This window comes from Danio rerio, chromosome 6, assembly GCF_052040795.2.
Source record: "Danio rerio strain M-AB ecotype USA chromosome 6, GRCz13ab, whole genome shotgun sequence".
Classification (NCBI taxonomy): Eukaryota; Metazoa; Chordata; class Actinopteri; order Cypriniformes; family Danionidae; genus Danio; species Danio rerio.
This window is the reverse complement of record NC_141026.1, coordinates 13,137,878-13,155,292: the sequence shown is the minus strand read 5'-3', so window position 1 is coordinate 13,155,292 and position 17,415 is coordinate 13,137,878. Positions and strand designations below refer to the sequence as shown.

Here is a 17,415-nt window from a genome sequence, read left to right as displayed (position 1 = left end):
TACGATGCTTTTGGGAAACAGACCGTAATATTAAGATCAGTCGTACGATCATTTCTACGAACTTCTTAGGCTTACGATGCTTTTGGGAAACGCAGCCCTGGTCAATCAAGTGCTGCTGGGGTGTGCTTATTAATGATCCTGTGAGTAACTTCAGAGTCTGTTTTCATTTAGCATTTTAAACTTACAGGATTTACATGAAACAATAAAACACAGCTGTTTAAAGCTTATGTCACGTACTCTACACTTATTATTACTGTGGACTTATTATTCAGCTATTCCAGATTTTCTTTCTATGGCACCTTTAAGTCAATAGGATCATTGCTGTGAGATTTAATATATGTTATATCAGGTATTATGTATCATATCAGGAAATGCAAAATAAATACCTGTGGCTTTTAGCAATACACATACACATCTTATGAAGCAAAACAGCTGGTCTGTGCGAGGAACTGGAGATTTTTAAAAACATTATTACTTGTAATCCACAGCCTAAGGCAAATGGGGAAATTTGATTCTTTTTTATGAACTGTTCTGGTTCAAATAACCGAATCACCAGTTTGTTTGTGTAACATGCAATGACACAAAAAAATCCACTATTAAATTACTAGAGCAACTAATAATTTTAGGAAATGTGACTGTAAGTCTACTCTAAAGCATATCAAGTGAATAAACTTCTTCAGGAAAACTTCTTAATTTTTTTACATTAACCATGAGAAACATAAAAACTAGTGCTCAGAAAGGATTTTTTTGCAAAAGGAATGTCACTCCAGGACTTTTGCCTGAGGCTGAGGCTGTGGCTCTTTCGCTTTATAAAACTCAGTGTATTGCTAGAAGCAATGGGTATTAGTTTTGCAATGTGTGACTTGCTTTTTTTGACTGTCATAGAAAGGCTAAGATTTATTTGTATTATATGAATTATCAAGGATCACTAACTGTTTTACTTAAAAATATTAAAAAATGGTTCGCACTGTCGCCTCACAGCAAGAAGGCCACTGCTTCGAGTCCCAGTGGGTCAGTTGGCATTTCTGTGTGGAGTTTGCATGTTTTTGCCGTGTTCGTGAGGGTTTCCCCCACAGTCCAAAGACATGCGGTATAGGTGAATTGAATAAACTAAATTGGCCGTAGTGTATGTGTGTGAATGAGTGTGTATGGATGATTCCCACTACTTGGCAATTCATTCCGCTGTAGTGACCCCTGATGAATAAAGGAACTAAGCCGAAGGAAAATGAATGAATAATGTTTTTCCCATAGACTGTAAAAGATATGGACGTAGTATCCGTGAAGTCACCCATAGGTTTCTGAAGAGCGCAAATTAAGCTACAAGTAGGCGTGGCCAGCCATTGCCATTTTGTTCGCGCGTCATCGCACTGACCGGGGGACACCAAACAAGGGCAAAGAGGCGGAGCTACAGGCACATGCAAGCATTTTGCTTAGACAGGCTTTTCTTTGGGAGAAATGTTTAAGGCTTTATAACCTGCGACTTGTTTGTGTTCTGACCACATGTGCTTGGTTGTACATTATATCATTAAAGTGTTTAGTCTTTTAAAAACACTGCTGTTATACATTGAGCCTCTAAACATTGTTCTTAGGATGTTTTTCTACAGAAGGAAAACGTGAATTACTTCCAAATTTATCAAATATAGTCTGTGTTAGTAAATGCAAGGCTATTTATGGAATCCATAACACTGTATGACAACAGCGCCGATTCAGATGTCTGTTCTATAGCCTACAGCTAATCAATTGGTCAGATTCTGGAGTGCATTACAGGTCTAAAGAAAATAAATGATAAAAGATCTTATAAAACAAATACATTTAAAGAGATGGTATATAAGTATATAATTTCACGCACCTGAGAAATGGAAGCAACTTGAATGGTTTGTAGGCACAATTAATTGCACACAGCATGCCATACTATGTGATAATTGTAGGAAATAATTCCAAAAGGCAATTGACTGTGTAAAGTCACATAAAACAAAACAAAAATACGATGAATATGCCGAGTTCAGTGGCTAATCAGCCGGAATCAGTGAAAGATGGCGACCAGCCAGACCTAGCTGTCACTCAAGTGGCCACACCCCCTAATTATGCAGACTTAAAATAACTTCATAAAAGGATGAGGTTAAAAAAAAAAATCACCCCCCCCCCCTCCCCCCACAGTTGTCATGAAGTGTAGTACTAGCTATATGCATTAAAACCATCTTTTGTACCAAGCTATAAACATGTTTTTATCAGCTGTAAATTTGGCCAATTCAGCATTGCAGTCAGTGAACATCTGGAGTTCCTGGAGCCAGCCCCCAAAGGCAAGTCGATGAATTGCGAATAACAGTTTCAGTTACTTCTGTATTGGCTTCATGAGGAAGAGCGGGATGCTGCCGCTTGGTATTTCCAAATGAAACAGAAAACTGAGCAGGGGGAAAAGGTTTTATTTATGTCTTTGTTTATTTTCATCTTTTACTCACAGCTAACTAACAGTTAAAGGGCGTGGCTAGGCATATTTTCAAAATTGCATCAACAGAGAAGAATGGTTTGATGGTTAACCAATTTAGATTTTTTTTAAATATTACCAAATCAGTCATTCTCAGTGGATTAACTTGCAGTGATTGTATTGTTTACCTCAAGACTAACTATGTTTGCTAGCAACAAAAACACTGTACATTTAAATTACCTGTAAATATTAATTCTCTTTAATAAAAATATTACTTTAAAGACGTATTGCGACCAAAGGTACTGTATTGATGCATGTTGCTAGCTTTTAACTGTCAAATTTCCTTAAAAAACAAGTTAAAGGTGCAGTTGATAATAGTTTGGTGTTAATTTAAAAACTTTCATACCTTAAAAAGAGAACTGTGTTTTTATGCTGTTGTAATGGTGCGCATTTGCAAGGTGAAGAGTCTCATAATGGGTTTCTATATAAAGTGTTTTAATTATGCATGGTGAAGGTCGCCCACCACAATGTAGTTTTCCATGTTGAAATGACGTGATCTGTGGTAAACATCAGTGAGAATTCTCAAGCTCTGTAGATACTATATGCTGGTTCCATAGTGATTAGTGACGCAAAGAGAGAGAGAGAGTGAAAACAGTGCAACATCTATTGTCATGCTCTAACTACACAAAGATTGGCCCTGTTTACACTTGATCATTTGGATCTCAAGTAAATATTTGGTGTTTTAAACCTCTCTCTTGTCTTCCCCAAACTCTTTAAGGTGTTCGAAGTGACGTCATTTCAGTTCTTTTTTTTTTGGTTTTGTTTGTAGCTTACTGTAAATAGCTTAAGCTGAGCTCACAGCCTTTAGCTTCACAAATTATTCCACAAATTAAACTGTAAAACCATCTATTGTTTTTACAGAACCCATATTTCCATTCCACTGCTCTATTTTCTATTGTTTTCACATGTAAGATGAATGTGTTTGTTCCTATTAACACTTAAATCAGAAAATTCACAATTTTCTGTTTGAATCTTTTTCAAGTAGATCTGTTACAGTCGACCTACCAAATTAAAAAAGACACTTGTTTCATAGAACATCCCAGATGCTTTGTGCACAGTGAACATCTTTGTTCTCCTCTTATTTCATCCTTTCTTGTGTTTTCTTTTTTTCAGCTCTTCTGAGAAGTCTCTTCTGTGGAGATCTGCAGGTATTTTCCTCTACTTCGCTTTTTCTCTTCTTATTCTTCCTTGTCACTTGTTGTAAACAAGACTAAGCAGAACTATGACATTTTAGACAGCACTTTGGTCACGTAACGTACAGTACGCATCTCATAGTCTAGCTTGGAATGATGACTAATAGATGGTTGAACCGTGCTTTCTGGTGGATATTTGTGCTACTTTTAGTGAACTTAACCTGCCTGAATTCATTTTTATGGCTCAGTGTATGGGTCTTGGTTTAGTTACAGTACCCTAAAGCTGCTCTATAAATAATCTGCACATGCCTGAAATGTTCTGACAAGCCTCATTCATAAATAATTTTAAAGTCACCATACCCTACCAGACAAAATTATTGCCTTCGATCCCAGATGTAAGAGCAACAAATAATAACTTGACTTCTACTTGATCATTTGGAAAAGTGGTAGAAGGTAGATTTTATTGATTGTAATCATCAACTGCATCCCAATCATCACAAATACTGCAGAAGACCTATAGGAACCCACATGGACCCAAGATTCTCAGAGAAATCAGTCAATTTTGGTGAAGGAAAAATCATGGTTTGGGGTTACATTCAGTTTGGGGGCGTGCGAGAGATCTGCAGAGTGAATGTCAACATCAACAGCCTGAGGTATCAAGACATTTAATCTGCCCATTACATTACAAACCACAGGAAAGGGCAAATTCTTCATCAGGATAGCGCTCCTTCTCATTTGGCGCTCTTCAGAAATGTATTTAGTGGTACGTTTTCAGAATGAGCCTGGGTTGTTACGTTTTATATTTAAAAAGTCTTCTTACAGTTATTAAAATGTTCTCAACACTAAGAAAAAATGACTTTGCAAACAAACAAGCAAACAAACAAACGTACAAAAATCATTGATATGACAGAACTAGCTTCTTCAAACTAAAAAAAAAAAATTTCATATTTATAGCTTTCGTCTTGTTTCTAGTCCAAATATATACAAAAATTTTTAATCAAGAAGCATTTAGACAAATTCATAAATATTGATTTGATTTCAGAAATAACAGTGCTCAGCATAATTGAGTACAGCCTATTTTGAAAATGAAATTTTTTATCCTTTTCTCAGTGAATATAGGCAATGTATTTTGGTGCATTTAAACAAAACAGATTTATTAAACAGATATATTTATTAAAATCGTATTTTGGTCACCAAACATTCAAATTTAAAAAAGATAATAAAATTAAATCAAAGCAAAATATTGCAAAAACAAAGTTACAAACTACAAAAGTTCAACTAAAATTTTCAATGTTTTTGCTTCTTTTATTTTTTTCCTCTTTTTTAAATTTGTATTTAATATTTTTCTATAACTTGTAAATTTGGGTGTGCTAGTTTTTAAATCATTATCATAAATTATTTTGTTAGATAAGCTCCAGATTTGGCTTCAGTACTCACTAATCTAATGTATGTGCACAAATATAATATTGTATAGCTTCCTATTAAAATATCAATTTAAAAGACAGATTTGTGAGGGGTGTCAAAATTAATTGTGTTTTTCCTTAACACTTTTGCTTTGACATAAGTTCATTTTACTTATTCCTCTGGCAGATTACTTTAAGGAAAAACACAATTAATAATGACCGTTATTAATTTAGAGTAAAAACAAGACGGAAACTTAAAGTAGGAAAAGCTTTTTTGTGTTGCAGTGAATTGTGAGTTTGGCCTTTTTCTTTTTATTCTGTGCTGAAAAAGGCATCAGACGCTGCAGTCTTGTGATCTGGTCATCCGAGTTAATGTACAATATCACATGAATTGTTCCACTCAACCTAGCTTAGAAACCCTTTTTCCCTCTGCAAATTCTCACCGATGTCTCTTTCACAGTCTTTCATCACAGAGCAGCTCAATCTTTATTTTCCTCCTCTTACATTCTAATTCCTATTATTTCTACTTACGCTGGCAATGTTTTAAAGTAACGCCTTTATTAATCCGACAAAATGAAAAGCATTTTCAGTTATCTTCTGATGTCTTTAAAATCGAGCAAATGACAGAACATTTTAGGTTAATGCTCATTATGATAAAAATAAGTATTTTTCTGAATACCTGCTGACCGTGTTTTATTCCTTTGTTCATCAGAATCCTCAGGTGCAGGTGTGTCTAAGCCGTCGGATGGTTGCCCCTCACCGACATTTGGAGTCAGAGGTCAAGGGTCACTTTACTCTCCTGAACTGGAACAGATCTCCCTACGTGAAAGTGAGGGTCTGTTCATCTTCTTTGTGAACAAATAATGCGGTGTTATTGGAATATATTGCAAGTGAAATACAACTGAAGAGCTGTGGGTAGATTCTGTGGCCTGTGGGGAATTATACTACACAAATTTTTTTTTAAAGATGACTATGCTCTCACCAAAGCTGCATTTGTTAGATTAGATATACAAATAAAGAGTAGTTTTGTCAAATAATAATAATAAATAAAAACTTTATATTTTAATAATAACATTTTATTTATTTCAAAGCTGCATTTTCTGCATTTTATATTAGTATTCAGTTCTAATTTGTTGATTTACAACTAGTGAAACTTTTAGGTAACACTTTCTTTGTAACTCTATGAAGATTTTACTTTCTATGAAGAGACAACAAACCTTAAACTGCATTGTAATGACATTTTAGCTACATTTATAATAATGTTATTTATACTTATTAGTGATGCATTTCATTTTTTAATATACATGAACAGTTTGACATGAGTAGCAGTGCGATATGGCTGTATATCGGTACTGGTGGGAGGCGTGCGTTGCCTTAGTGTCCCACCAGTGATGATATACAACCATATCGCACTGCTATGAGTGTGATATTGCGTTTATACAACAGTTTGATGGCCTTATCATGTATATAAAAAAGAAAATTAAACACAGAGGTTCTCAAATTACTTTTGTATGAGGAACTACTTTCTTTCGCCACTCATTCACATCTGTAGCTGACGTCAGAACAGCAGAAACCTTTGCTCATTCACTAATATCACTTTAGAGCTAGTATTTGAATGATTCTCTAGCATAATGTCTAAAGTGATGACAAAACTGATGATTTTTACTGACATTTTAAGATTATAAGACTGAACGGCATGAAATGCCATCAGTCTACAGAGATTTCCTAGTGTTTCTTTGTTGCAATCAAGATATCTCAATAATTAACCCCGAAAAAGCTAAAGAATCGCAAATACTACCAGATTACTGTTGTGTTTGCGATAAGGAAAAATGCAAAACACATATCATTTAATAATGATTTGATCAGCTGTAGTTAGGAATTACACTGTTTTATGCTCTATGGGCTTATAATGCGTTCTCTGTCGCCATCTTGTGCATGAACAACATTAACTGTCTTTGTTTAATGAGAGGCTAATCGCTGCCAAAGCGATGTCTCTCTGAAATTATAAATATTTTAAAATAGGCTCTTTCCTTATGAATAAACTGCATAGTTGCAATCTAAACCACTACATTCTTGCCTAAAAAGTACATTATGTTTTCCAACAGCTGCAATATTTGACAAACTGTAGTGTCCTCTGCTTAGCCGCTGGATGTGGGGGAGTACACGAGGGCGAAGGGTTAAGAGGCTGTACGAGTGCTGTTATTTGCAGAATATTGCACGGCTATCAGCCAATCAGATTCAAGAACCAGACAGAACTGTTGTATAAAGGTTCATATCACATTATACACTGATTTATGAAGTATTACTCAGTCAAAATGCAGTCTGCAATGTTAAAAGTTTGTTATGCTATAGTTACAGACTCCATAGTAAGTTAAAAGATTTTGTTCTGTGGAATAAAGGAATGGTGTATATTGTTGATAAGATACCTTATAAAAACTGTTTGTGGGTCATAATACAGTTACTGGCCTTTTTAAATGTATGTTTGATGGCTTTAAGCAATAAATATTAATACACTATAATAATTATTATTATGTAGCCATAATTGTCATTATAATACAGTATGTTTGTTTTGTCTTTATAGATACTTGTATATTTAAATTATTTAAATTAAATATCATTATAAGCATAAACTTCATAGAAAGTGTTATCAGCCTTTCTTCTTATAATAATAACAACATTATTATTATCACAGTTAGTTATTTTCAATATTATTTATATATATATATATATATATATATATATATATATATATATATATATATATATATATATATATATATATACATACACACACACACACACACACACACACACACACATATATATATATGTACCACTGTACCAATAGCAGTGAAAATTACATTAACTCTCATTATTAAGAAACTAATAGGTTGTTAAACGTGATTGTTTGTATAAATAATTAAGCATTAGAATCAATATTAGCTAATTAAATTAGAACAACATGCAGCTTTATTTATTTTTCTATTAGGGAAACATTTAATATTTTTAGCCACATTGTTTAAATAAATAGTCAGTAATGAAGAACAAATAAATACTTTAAGAACTGTGTTTTACAAATATTGATGTGTTAACTTAAATTGCTCAAAACTAGGAATACTTTTTGCCCATTATAATCAAATTAAGAACAAAACAAATATTCCTCTCCAAAGGTTCATTATAAAAAAATAAAACATGCTTGTATTCCAATAATGAATTATTTTTATATTTTTTATTTGTTTTAAATAACATGTGCATGACAAACAATACAATGTCAGGGTGACAGAAGGTAAATAATAATAATAATAAAAATATAAATTAGGAAACAAAACAAATACACACACAAAACAAATGTATACATAATTAAAGAAAATTCTTACAATCACAGTACAATAGTACAAAAGTAATGTTTTAGTTCCTTATAAAACAATTTTGTTGGAAAATGTACACTTGTCAATATGAAATTTAATCAACAAAATAAACAGATTATTATAAACCAGGGGTGCCCAAACTTTTTCGTATGAAGGGCCAATAACCAAATATCATTGATAGCCGTGGGCCGAAGATAACCATACCAAACTATTTTACATCAAAATTACCATTGTTAATTTCTTAATTAGTTTAATAATATTAAAAAAATAAAAAGAAAACATTTCTTTAAATCATATTAACAAATGCAGCATCACTTTTTAAAATAATAAGTTATTGCAATAAAAACATAAACAATCACATTTATAACACAGTGGAGTTCAATGCTGAATACACTAGTCAAGCAGAAGCTGCCTTTGATTTGATTTGCACACCAAAGTCTGCATTGTCCTCTATCCATCATATATACATTTTAAATGGATTCCACGTACAACGGGTTAAATGGCTGATGCAATTTTATTAGACAGGTAAGTTAAGAGAATCAGTTTATGCGTGATATCTGCATAAACTCGAGCCATGTCGATAGATGACAGTGCAGTTTCTAACAACACGAAGAACAGCTCTGCTAATGTTAGCCAACTACTGAATAAATATGTACCTTTAACACACTGTGGCCTCAGGCACAGCAAAACATTCTGCTTTTATGTTTTTATTTAAATAATTTACTTATTTTGCCCACAAAATTTTACATTCAAAATTGTAAATTTACTAATAAGAAAGCGAATTTTAGGGAACCGATGACTGAATTATGCTTATATATTAGTACTATCAGAGAAAGCCCTATGCACATTAAAACTTTGTAAGTTGTACAATGTATTTATTAGATTATTACATATGTACATTCTGTATATTTGTATTTGATTTATACTTACCCCCTGGCATTTATATTTTTCAAACTGTTAAATGTTATAAGAAGAAAAAGAAAATTTGTTTTAAAATCACGTGACTATCGTCTTCGCGCTCATTGGCTGCAGCCCCTGAACACTGTTGTCTGATGACGTGCGGAGCGAAAATTAAACAATGGGCAGCGCGTTTTATCGCGTACAGGTAAACAGTACCTGTGCAGCCGAGAAAGCAGAAACGGTCGCAAGCCAGAAACACCAACAAAGACAAATATGAGCGTAAACATCGATTCAACGTACAAGGGGTAAATGGCTGATGCAATTTTATTAGACAGGTAAGTTAAGAGAATCAGTTAATGCGTGATATCTGCATAAACTCGAGCCACGTCGATAGATGGCAGTGCAGTTTCTAACAACACGAAGAACAGCTTTGCTAATGTTAGCCAACTACTGAATAAATATGTACCTTTAACACACTGTGGCCTCAGGCACAGCAAAACATTCCGCTTTTATCCCGTCTGTTTACATTAATGAGAGCTGGAGCCGTTTACTGCAGCTGCTCAAGAATGATCACTCGCAAATATTGCTGATACTACAGTAAAACAAGTATCACAACATGTTAGGTTTAACGTAGACTTGGTATCAAAGTGTGTGTATTCTCATTTGCTTTTACAGCCTGCGCGATGAGGCGTTATTTGCTGTATAATCGAACACAGGCCACGGATTCAATTGATGGAGCTTTAACCCAGCAATCCATAGTTCAAATGTTTCATCATTCCTGAACTGAAAAATCAGTTGCCTGTCTCAGTGTTTTGTTGTTCTCGCTTGCTCAGGGTCTGCTGCAAACTCGCGCAGCTCGACTCAGATGAATTCCTACTCAGATAGCGGATATCAGGAGGTGAGCGGTTACTACAGTAACACGGTGACGCCCAGGCGGTCTGAAGGGAGGTCACAGTCGACCAGCTCCGCCCCCAGCGGAAGCCCCACCCTCGCCATGAGCTCCAGGGCTGAAGGACAGGCCTCTGCACAGGTATGAAAACTCACTCAAACACCACTATATTAACGTTTCCTGGCGTGTTTGTTTTTTTCAGGGATCATTAGCACTGAATAATATATGTCCATTGGTATGAGCGATGCAGAATTGTATGCCGACTTGAGTTTTTCTGATGTACGTGACTCGCAAAGTTGTCTTGAACAGTCACTAAACAAACTGCAAAATCCTGCTTTTCAAATACTTCTCATCCACGGATTTCTTCCGACAGCCCGGGAAGATAAAGCGGCGCCCTCTAGCGAGTGTGCGCGTGGGACACTCCTGTATTTCAGAGAGGGTCTGAGATTTACTCGCTGAGCTGCTAATGAACGCGATATAATAATAATAATAATATGGAAAGATGTTATGAAACTGCCGTTCTAACAGCAAAGTCTGAGATTTAAGTACAGAAATAGGATGAGGCGTGGTATGTTTGGTGAAGCGCGGCGCAGTGTGTGTCTATATGCGGGGATCCGGTGTTTTCAGAGCGGATTTGGTCACAGCAAATGCTGCTCCATATGTACTCCTTCTCTGCAAACGCTGTGAGTATGGGTCGCTTATAAAGTACAGTACAAACTACTTGGTTTGAAACGTAACGTTGTAACTATGTCAAATTTGTTATGAGAGTAGTTTTATCGAGAAGCATTAAGCACTTCCTGCTTTCCTCCAAAATAAAAGCTCAGTGTTAACTTTTGAAAGCAATAAGACGTGTAGAAAGCCATTCTTGTTATCATACCAAAACAATGCTTTGTCAAGAGATTTTACAAGAAGGTTTTAATATGCTTGCTGATGGTTTGTTATGTTTGGTTTATGGTGTGACAGACTAAAACTGTAACATTAAAGGGATAGTTCACCCAAAATCAAGAATTGACCCACTATTTACTAGCCCTCAGTTGGCTACAAACCTTTGAGTTTCTTTTTTCTGTTGAATACAGAAGGTATTTTTTAAGAAAGCTGAAAGCCTGCAACCATTGACATCCATTGTTGACAAAAAATAAATACTCTGGTAGCCAATGGTTACCGGTTTCCAACATTCTGCAAAATATTTTCTTTTGTATTCAAAAATTGTCACAAGATTTTTTGGAACAAGTGTATAGTGTGTAAATGATGACAGAATGTTCGTTTTTGGTTGAACTATCCCTTTAATTTCACTATGAAAATAAATTAATTAGGCGTTTCTGTGTGGAATTTGCATGTTCTCCCTGCGTTCGCATGGGTTTCCTCCGGGTGCTCCGGTTTTCCCCCACAGTCCAAAGACCATGTGGTATAGGTAAATTACGTAGGCTAAATTATCCGTAGTGTATGAGTGTGAATAAGTGTGTATGGATGTTTTCCAGAGATGGGTTGCAGCTGGAAGGGTATTCGCAGCGTAAATCATGTGCTGGATAAGCTGGTGGTTCATTCCGCTTTGGTGACCCCGGATTACTAAAGGAACTAAGGCGAAAATAAAATAAATTAATACATTAATAAAAAAATGATTTGTTTCAGTTGTCAATATAATATTTATAGTTTTTTATTTGAACATTATAACATTATATGACATTATATAATATATATAAGCTGAGGCCTGTCACAATAATCAATATATCGACTTTATTGTGCAATACTTGAATATCACCTCATTAATTATTGTCATTGCAATATATATTTACAAATTCACAAATAATGTTAAAGCCATTTTACTATTACGTTTACGTTCTACCTTGCCAGTGTCAACATTTATAACTGGACATTTACCTTAGGATATTTAATAGTATATATAATAGGACCTTAACCTTTTTAACATCAAATTCAATAATTATCTTTTCAGCTTTGTATCTTTATTAATCTGTAGGTGCCACAGCGGTATGAACCGCCAACTTATTCAGCATATGTTTTTTAAGCAGCGGATGGCCATCCAGCTGCAACTCATCACTAGGAAATAACGTCAAATTTTGCAATCTGAATAACGTTAAGAATGATAAGTGTTTTAAAGTGTTTATGACTATTTGCATTATTATATAGTCATTATACAATCAGTGGCATAAAATGATCTCAACATGACAATAATATCGCTTATAGCAACAATTCCTGGGACAATATATTGCACAACAAAAATTCCTTATGACAGGTCTATCTATATAAGGCAACTTAAACTTACAGTAAGCAATATGTTTGTTTGACATTTATTAGTCTTAGTTAACATTATTAAAGATGAAATTGCTTTAGTTCACAATGCATTAGCCAAAATCTTTATCTTTATTTTAATAATATATTGCAGAAGGCTTTTTATGAAGTCACTTAAAGACCTGTTTTAGTAAAACATTGCCAGAAAATGTCTGTATTATGGAAAATGTAATGGGATACACGTTTTGTTTGTTTTATTGTATTTATTATTTGTATTGTTCTGAATAGTGTTTGCATTGAAGCTGACTTGGCATTAAACAAAAGATCAAGTTTAATGTATTAGTAAATGCTGAAAAAATATGAACTAAAATGAGTAAGCGCTGTGGAAGTATTTTTTTATGCTTTTCACATTTAAACCAATAAAAACTATTTAAATGAACAGAAATATTTAAATAGCACAACAAAAATAAAAACAAATAAAACCTACAATAGTATCTCGGTTATACTAAAATAAAGCTTAAAAATCACTGAGTTGTCATTCATCTTAATGGCCCGGTATTAAGATTTAAATGAGTGTTATAAGTTTAAAGGGCCAATAAACTCTCCCTGTCTCAGCAGGGTGTTTTCACACCTAGTTTGAAAAAATTTAGGAAAGTGGGTGACTCCTGCTCTATTTAGGTGGGAGTGTCGAGTGGCAAAAGAGGGAAGGGTTTGCATAAAAATGGAAGTTTTCAGTTTGAGCAAGTGCTGATTTTTAAAACAACACAGGGGAGAAAGACAGTGACTGTTTACATGGACATCAGTAATCAAATGATTTGCCACATTCTTAATTTGTTGACTTTTACTGCAGTTTGACACTTTCATTCAGGAACATTTCATGCATGCCCCCCGCGAAAAATGAGATGTTGGATGCAAGGAACTGCTGGAAGAATGTAGTTTTAATGGGATGTTTGATACAGCACGGCAAATGGGAGGAAAACCTTCCGCATTTCTCAGTAACTAAGATGCACTCTGTAGGTAGCGTTAGAAATCTGTATGTGTATTAACTATCCTGTCACAATATGCGGCGAAAATTCTACATGATGGAAATAGTTTAATTAAAGTGTTTACAGCAGCAATTACAGTCTATGTTTTAGCCCATATTATTGTAGTGATATTACCGTACTGTAAAACTTAGGGTGCTTTCACACCTGTGAATTGATTCAGTTGTTCCGAAACAGAGATTACAATTGTTACAATGTTGCTCTTTGCTCTTGGAGCGGTTTGCTTTCACACTGCAAAGTTTCTAATCGGACCAAAAGAGCTAAAACAAGTCACGTGCGAGTAAACTCTCCTCACATTGGTCAGAGTGTCAGGGTTTATTTTGCAGCGTCCCGCTCAGCTGTCAGGAGAGGTGGTGGTTTGGTGGTGATTGACAGGGTGCACGCGCGCGACGTGTCTGAGGAGAGACGCGGTGGGGAGGGGTTAGAAGGGTGCGCGATGATGCCTATTTGGGGACCGGGAGGGAGACGCAAGATTACCGGGAGATCGTCACTCATTTGCGGGCATCCGGAGACTCGCGAAACTTACCGCCCTACTCATAATTCTCTCTTCATATAGCCGTAAGCCTATTACATATCCATAAAACACTGTGATATAACCGCGCTCGGATCGGATCGCTTTCTCACTGCAATCGATCCGCTCCAGGGTTCGTTTCAATCGAGCCGAGACCACCTCATTCAAGCGATCTCGGAGCGATTACTTTGGCGCGGAACAGAGCGCCATTGCCCTGTTCACATATGCCAAACGAACCGCGCTAAATGGGCAAACGAGATACGTTCTGAAACAAAAGTGTAGGTGTGAAAGCACCCTTAGTAACTAAATCATTTTGACTAAGGTATGTCTTTAAAAACTGAAAGAGTACTGCTGACAATACTACCTAACTTTGCCATCTGAATAAACATAAACAAAGAGCACTGATCTCACACTTACCAAATCTATAAAGAAAGGACAATCAACACCAACTAGAACCGCGTCTTTTTTAAAAGGAGACGAGCGGTAATTCCCGTTTTTACCATTTCCAGATACGAAAAGCTCTCGGGTAAAAAAATATATTCCTTACAAACAGATTTCTGTTGCTTGTTAGCAGACCACTGTAATCCACACGTGAGTCCAGCTGTACTTTCTTAGCGGGTAAATGGAAACAAAACCTGTCTTGCAGCACATTTATAAACAACACTGATGACCCATGTCTCCAAACAATTCTTCTTCTTCCACTTGTTTTAATTATGGTTGGCAACACAATGTGGCGTCTCTCTGCCATCTAAACACTGTAACGGATAAAAACAGTCTTTAAAGCTATCATGCATAATAATAAAGTTGGACCTCATAGACAATAGAGCAGTGGTTCTCAAACTGTGGTACGTGTACCACTAGTGGTACACAGGCTTCCTTCTAGTGGTACACGGAGGAATGAAATATGCCTAGTACATGCTATACACATTTCAAAATTTATCAAAAATGATGTATATAATCTGCCATATATGACATATAGCCTATATATCCGAGGTAATCTGCAATGTTTTTTAACTTGGCAGAGTTGTAGCTGCTTAACTGGGCCTACTACGCCACTGTATTTCAATACTGCTAATTTTGGTGGTACTTGGAGAGACAGTTTTTTTTCTGAGGTGGTACTTGATGAAAAAAATTTGAGAACCACTGCAATAGAGCACACTGATTAGTGGTCTGGAAAGACTTGGAATTCTTTCTCATGAATTAATGCTTAAAGCTCAAAGACTTCATGTTGTACTGGCCGGTACAGACATCCAGTCTCCACGCTGGAATTTACACAAGGATCTAATCGTAACGTAGCTTAAAAAATGTATTTTCAAAATGGAAGAACGAATTTGCTCGAAATAACGCGAAAACAACCAATTTTTACTTTTTAGTAAATTATATGTGTCCTAATAGTGTTTTTAGCAGCGTGGGACACATATATGACTGTAAACAGCTCAAAAAATGTGTTTTGGTGTTTTTTGACCTTTAATAATGATATTAATTTAATAATATTATTACTATTATTATGTTAATTATATTGTTCAAATTATAAAGTTATTATTATAAATGTTTCTCTGTGATGTGTTTTTTCAGGTGGGCAGCAGTGGGCGTGTCATGAGGCGGGTCAGCTCTGTTCCCTCTCGTGCTCCATCTCCACTCTACACACCGTCTCCACCTGCGTCCCGCCAGCCTCTGCGTACTTCTCTCGGAAGCCCCTATGGTTCACCCATAGTCTCAGAGCCTCGTCCTCTACCTAGCATATTTCCTGGCACCACCTTGCCTCCTGCTTCCAGCCACGCTCCTGACCCGCTCCACTCCAGCTACCTAGGGCGGCATGGAAATGGGACAGGGTCTGAGTCTGGGTCACCAACACTCCTGCGAGCTGGAATGACTGCTCAGCCTCAGCAGTATGGGACCCTGGGAAAGCACGATACACGTGCATATGAGAGCACTCACTCTTCTTTTGGCTCTCGAGCCTATGACATCTTTGAGAGGATGGTTCTTTCAAGACCGGACAGCCTTACAGGTGAGTTATACTCACACAACCTGTCATGATTTACAATTAGAGGTGTTTCTAAAGTACACATACACTACGTTTCAAAGGTTTGAGATCAGTAAGAATTTTTTAATTAATAAAAAAAAGGAATTGATTAAGAGTCATAGTGAATACTTTCACCTTGTTATGAAGATTTAAAATGCTGTTGGACATTTTATTTATCAAACAATTTAGCTCTGCATGATACTGGAATAATTTGCAGTGTTGTTTAGTGTTGCGATAACAATATTTCTTACGGTATAACATTTCCCTCAAAAAATCTTTTTCTTAGCCATGTTTTGAAATAATATATTTATTTAATGATATCAAAATAATCAAATTAATTCTAATTCAGACTAAAAAACGGTGTCAAGGTGCAATCATTTAAGCCATGTCCACACTAATATGTTTTAGTTTAAAAACGCATATTTTTTCCTTCGTTTTGACCTTCCGTTCACACCAAGATGGCATTTTTAGGAAATGAAAACATGTTTTTAAAAACACAGTCCAAAGTGATCAAATTTAAAAATGGCATTTTCATATTGCAGTGTGGACCTTGAATAAGGAGGCTTTTGAAAACGATGACTCATTTTAGTCATGTAACCAATTCAGCTAACATAGTGGACGACATTGTAAAGCAGATGATTTGGATGCTGTCTGTTTTATTACAGCTTTATTAATGATTTATGTCAGTTTATACATGATTCATATTGCCTCTCTTCCAAGGACACAGAACATTTACTGGAGAGCTAATGTTAAGCTGTGAAAGCAGACGATAGTTACGAAAAGATTTAAAGAGACTGAAAGTAACTAAATGCCAGGTGTAAAGGACGTAGCTAAAATTGTCTTACATCTGTGTGCATGCGCAGTACTGAATTAAAGCACTTTCAGTCCTTTTAGTGTGGATGATGGAAAGAATTTTAAATTTTAATGTGGACATGGAGTGTTTTTAGACAAAAACCGGTTTAGGTAGATGTAGCCTTAAGGGGGTCACACACCAGATGTGCCGCGTCACAGCACGCACATGACAGTTGGAAGTATCGCACACCAGATGCACACATTCGCATGTTATTTAAAGAAAAACTATTTAGTGTCCTGAGTCGTAGCTGGGTACCATAAACAGCCACCGACATGCGGAACTGTTGTGCGTACCCTGATATAAGCAGGGCCGGATTAACCAATGGGCCTTATGGGCACAGGCCCAGGGGCCCGTGCGCACCAGGGGCCCCTACGAGGGGGGAGAAAAAAAGACAATTTCGGAGTGTCTTTTTAGGCTAATTGCAAATAGCGCATCTAGCTATTCAGGGTTTACGCCCATCGATGCCTGATTGATAGAGACAAGATAAGTAAAGAGCATTGAATTGATGTAGCCGCAGTGGCGCACCTTGTAAGGCACACGGTATCATCTTTTGACGCGAT

The 17,415-nt window shown here is 35.9% G+C and overlaps 1 protein-coding gene across 15 annotated transcripts in view; it reads left to right on the top strand.

Annotated features, from left to right (window-relative positions):
- pkp4 (plakophilin 4) overlaps window positions 1-17,415 on the top strand; it is a 97,862-nt gene that overhangs the window by 34,743 nt on the left and 45,704 nt on the right. For 4 of the 15 annotated variants that reach the window (XM_087256725.1, XM_087256722.1, XM_087256726.1 and 1 more), the window contains 4 exons: window positions 3,599-3,633; window positions 5,734-5,850; window positions 10,123-10,319; window positions 15,555-15,987. In XM_087256725.1, coding sequence (XP_087112851.1) covers window positions 3,599-3,633; window positions 5,734-5,850; window positions 10,123-10,319; window positions 15,555-15,987 — 782 coding nt within the window. Of the gene's footprint in view, window positions 1-3,598; window positions 3,634-5,733; window positions 5,857-8,871; window positions 8,915-9,436; window positions 9,625-10,122; window positions 10,862-15,554; window positions 15,988-17,415 lie in introns of those variants that run through there. The other 11 variants (XM_087256723.1, XM_087256721.1, XM_087256724.1 and 8 more) reach the window with 6 other exon arrangements.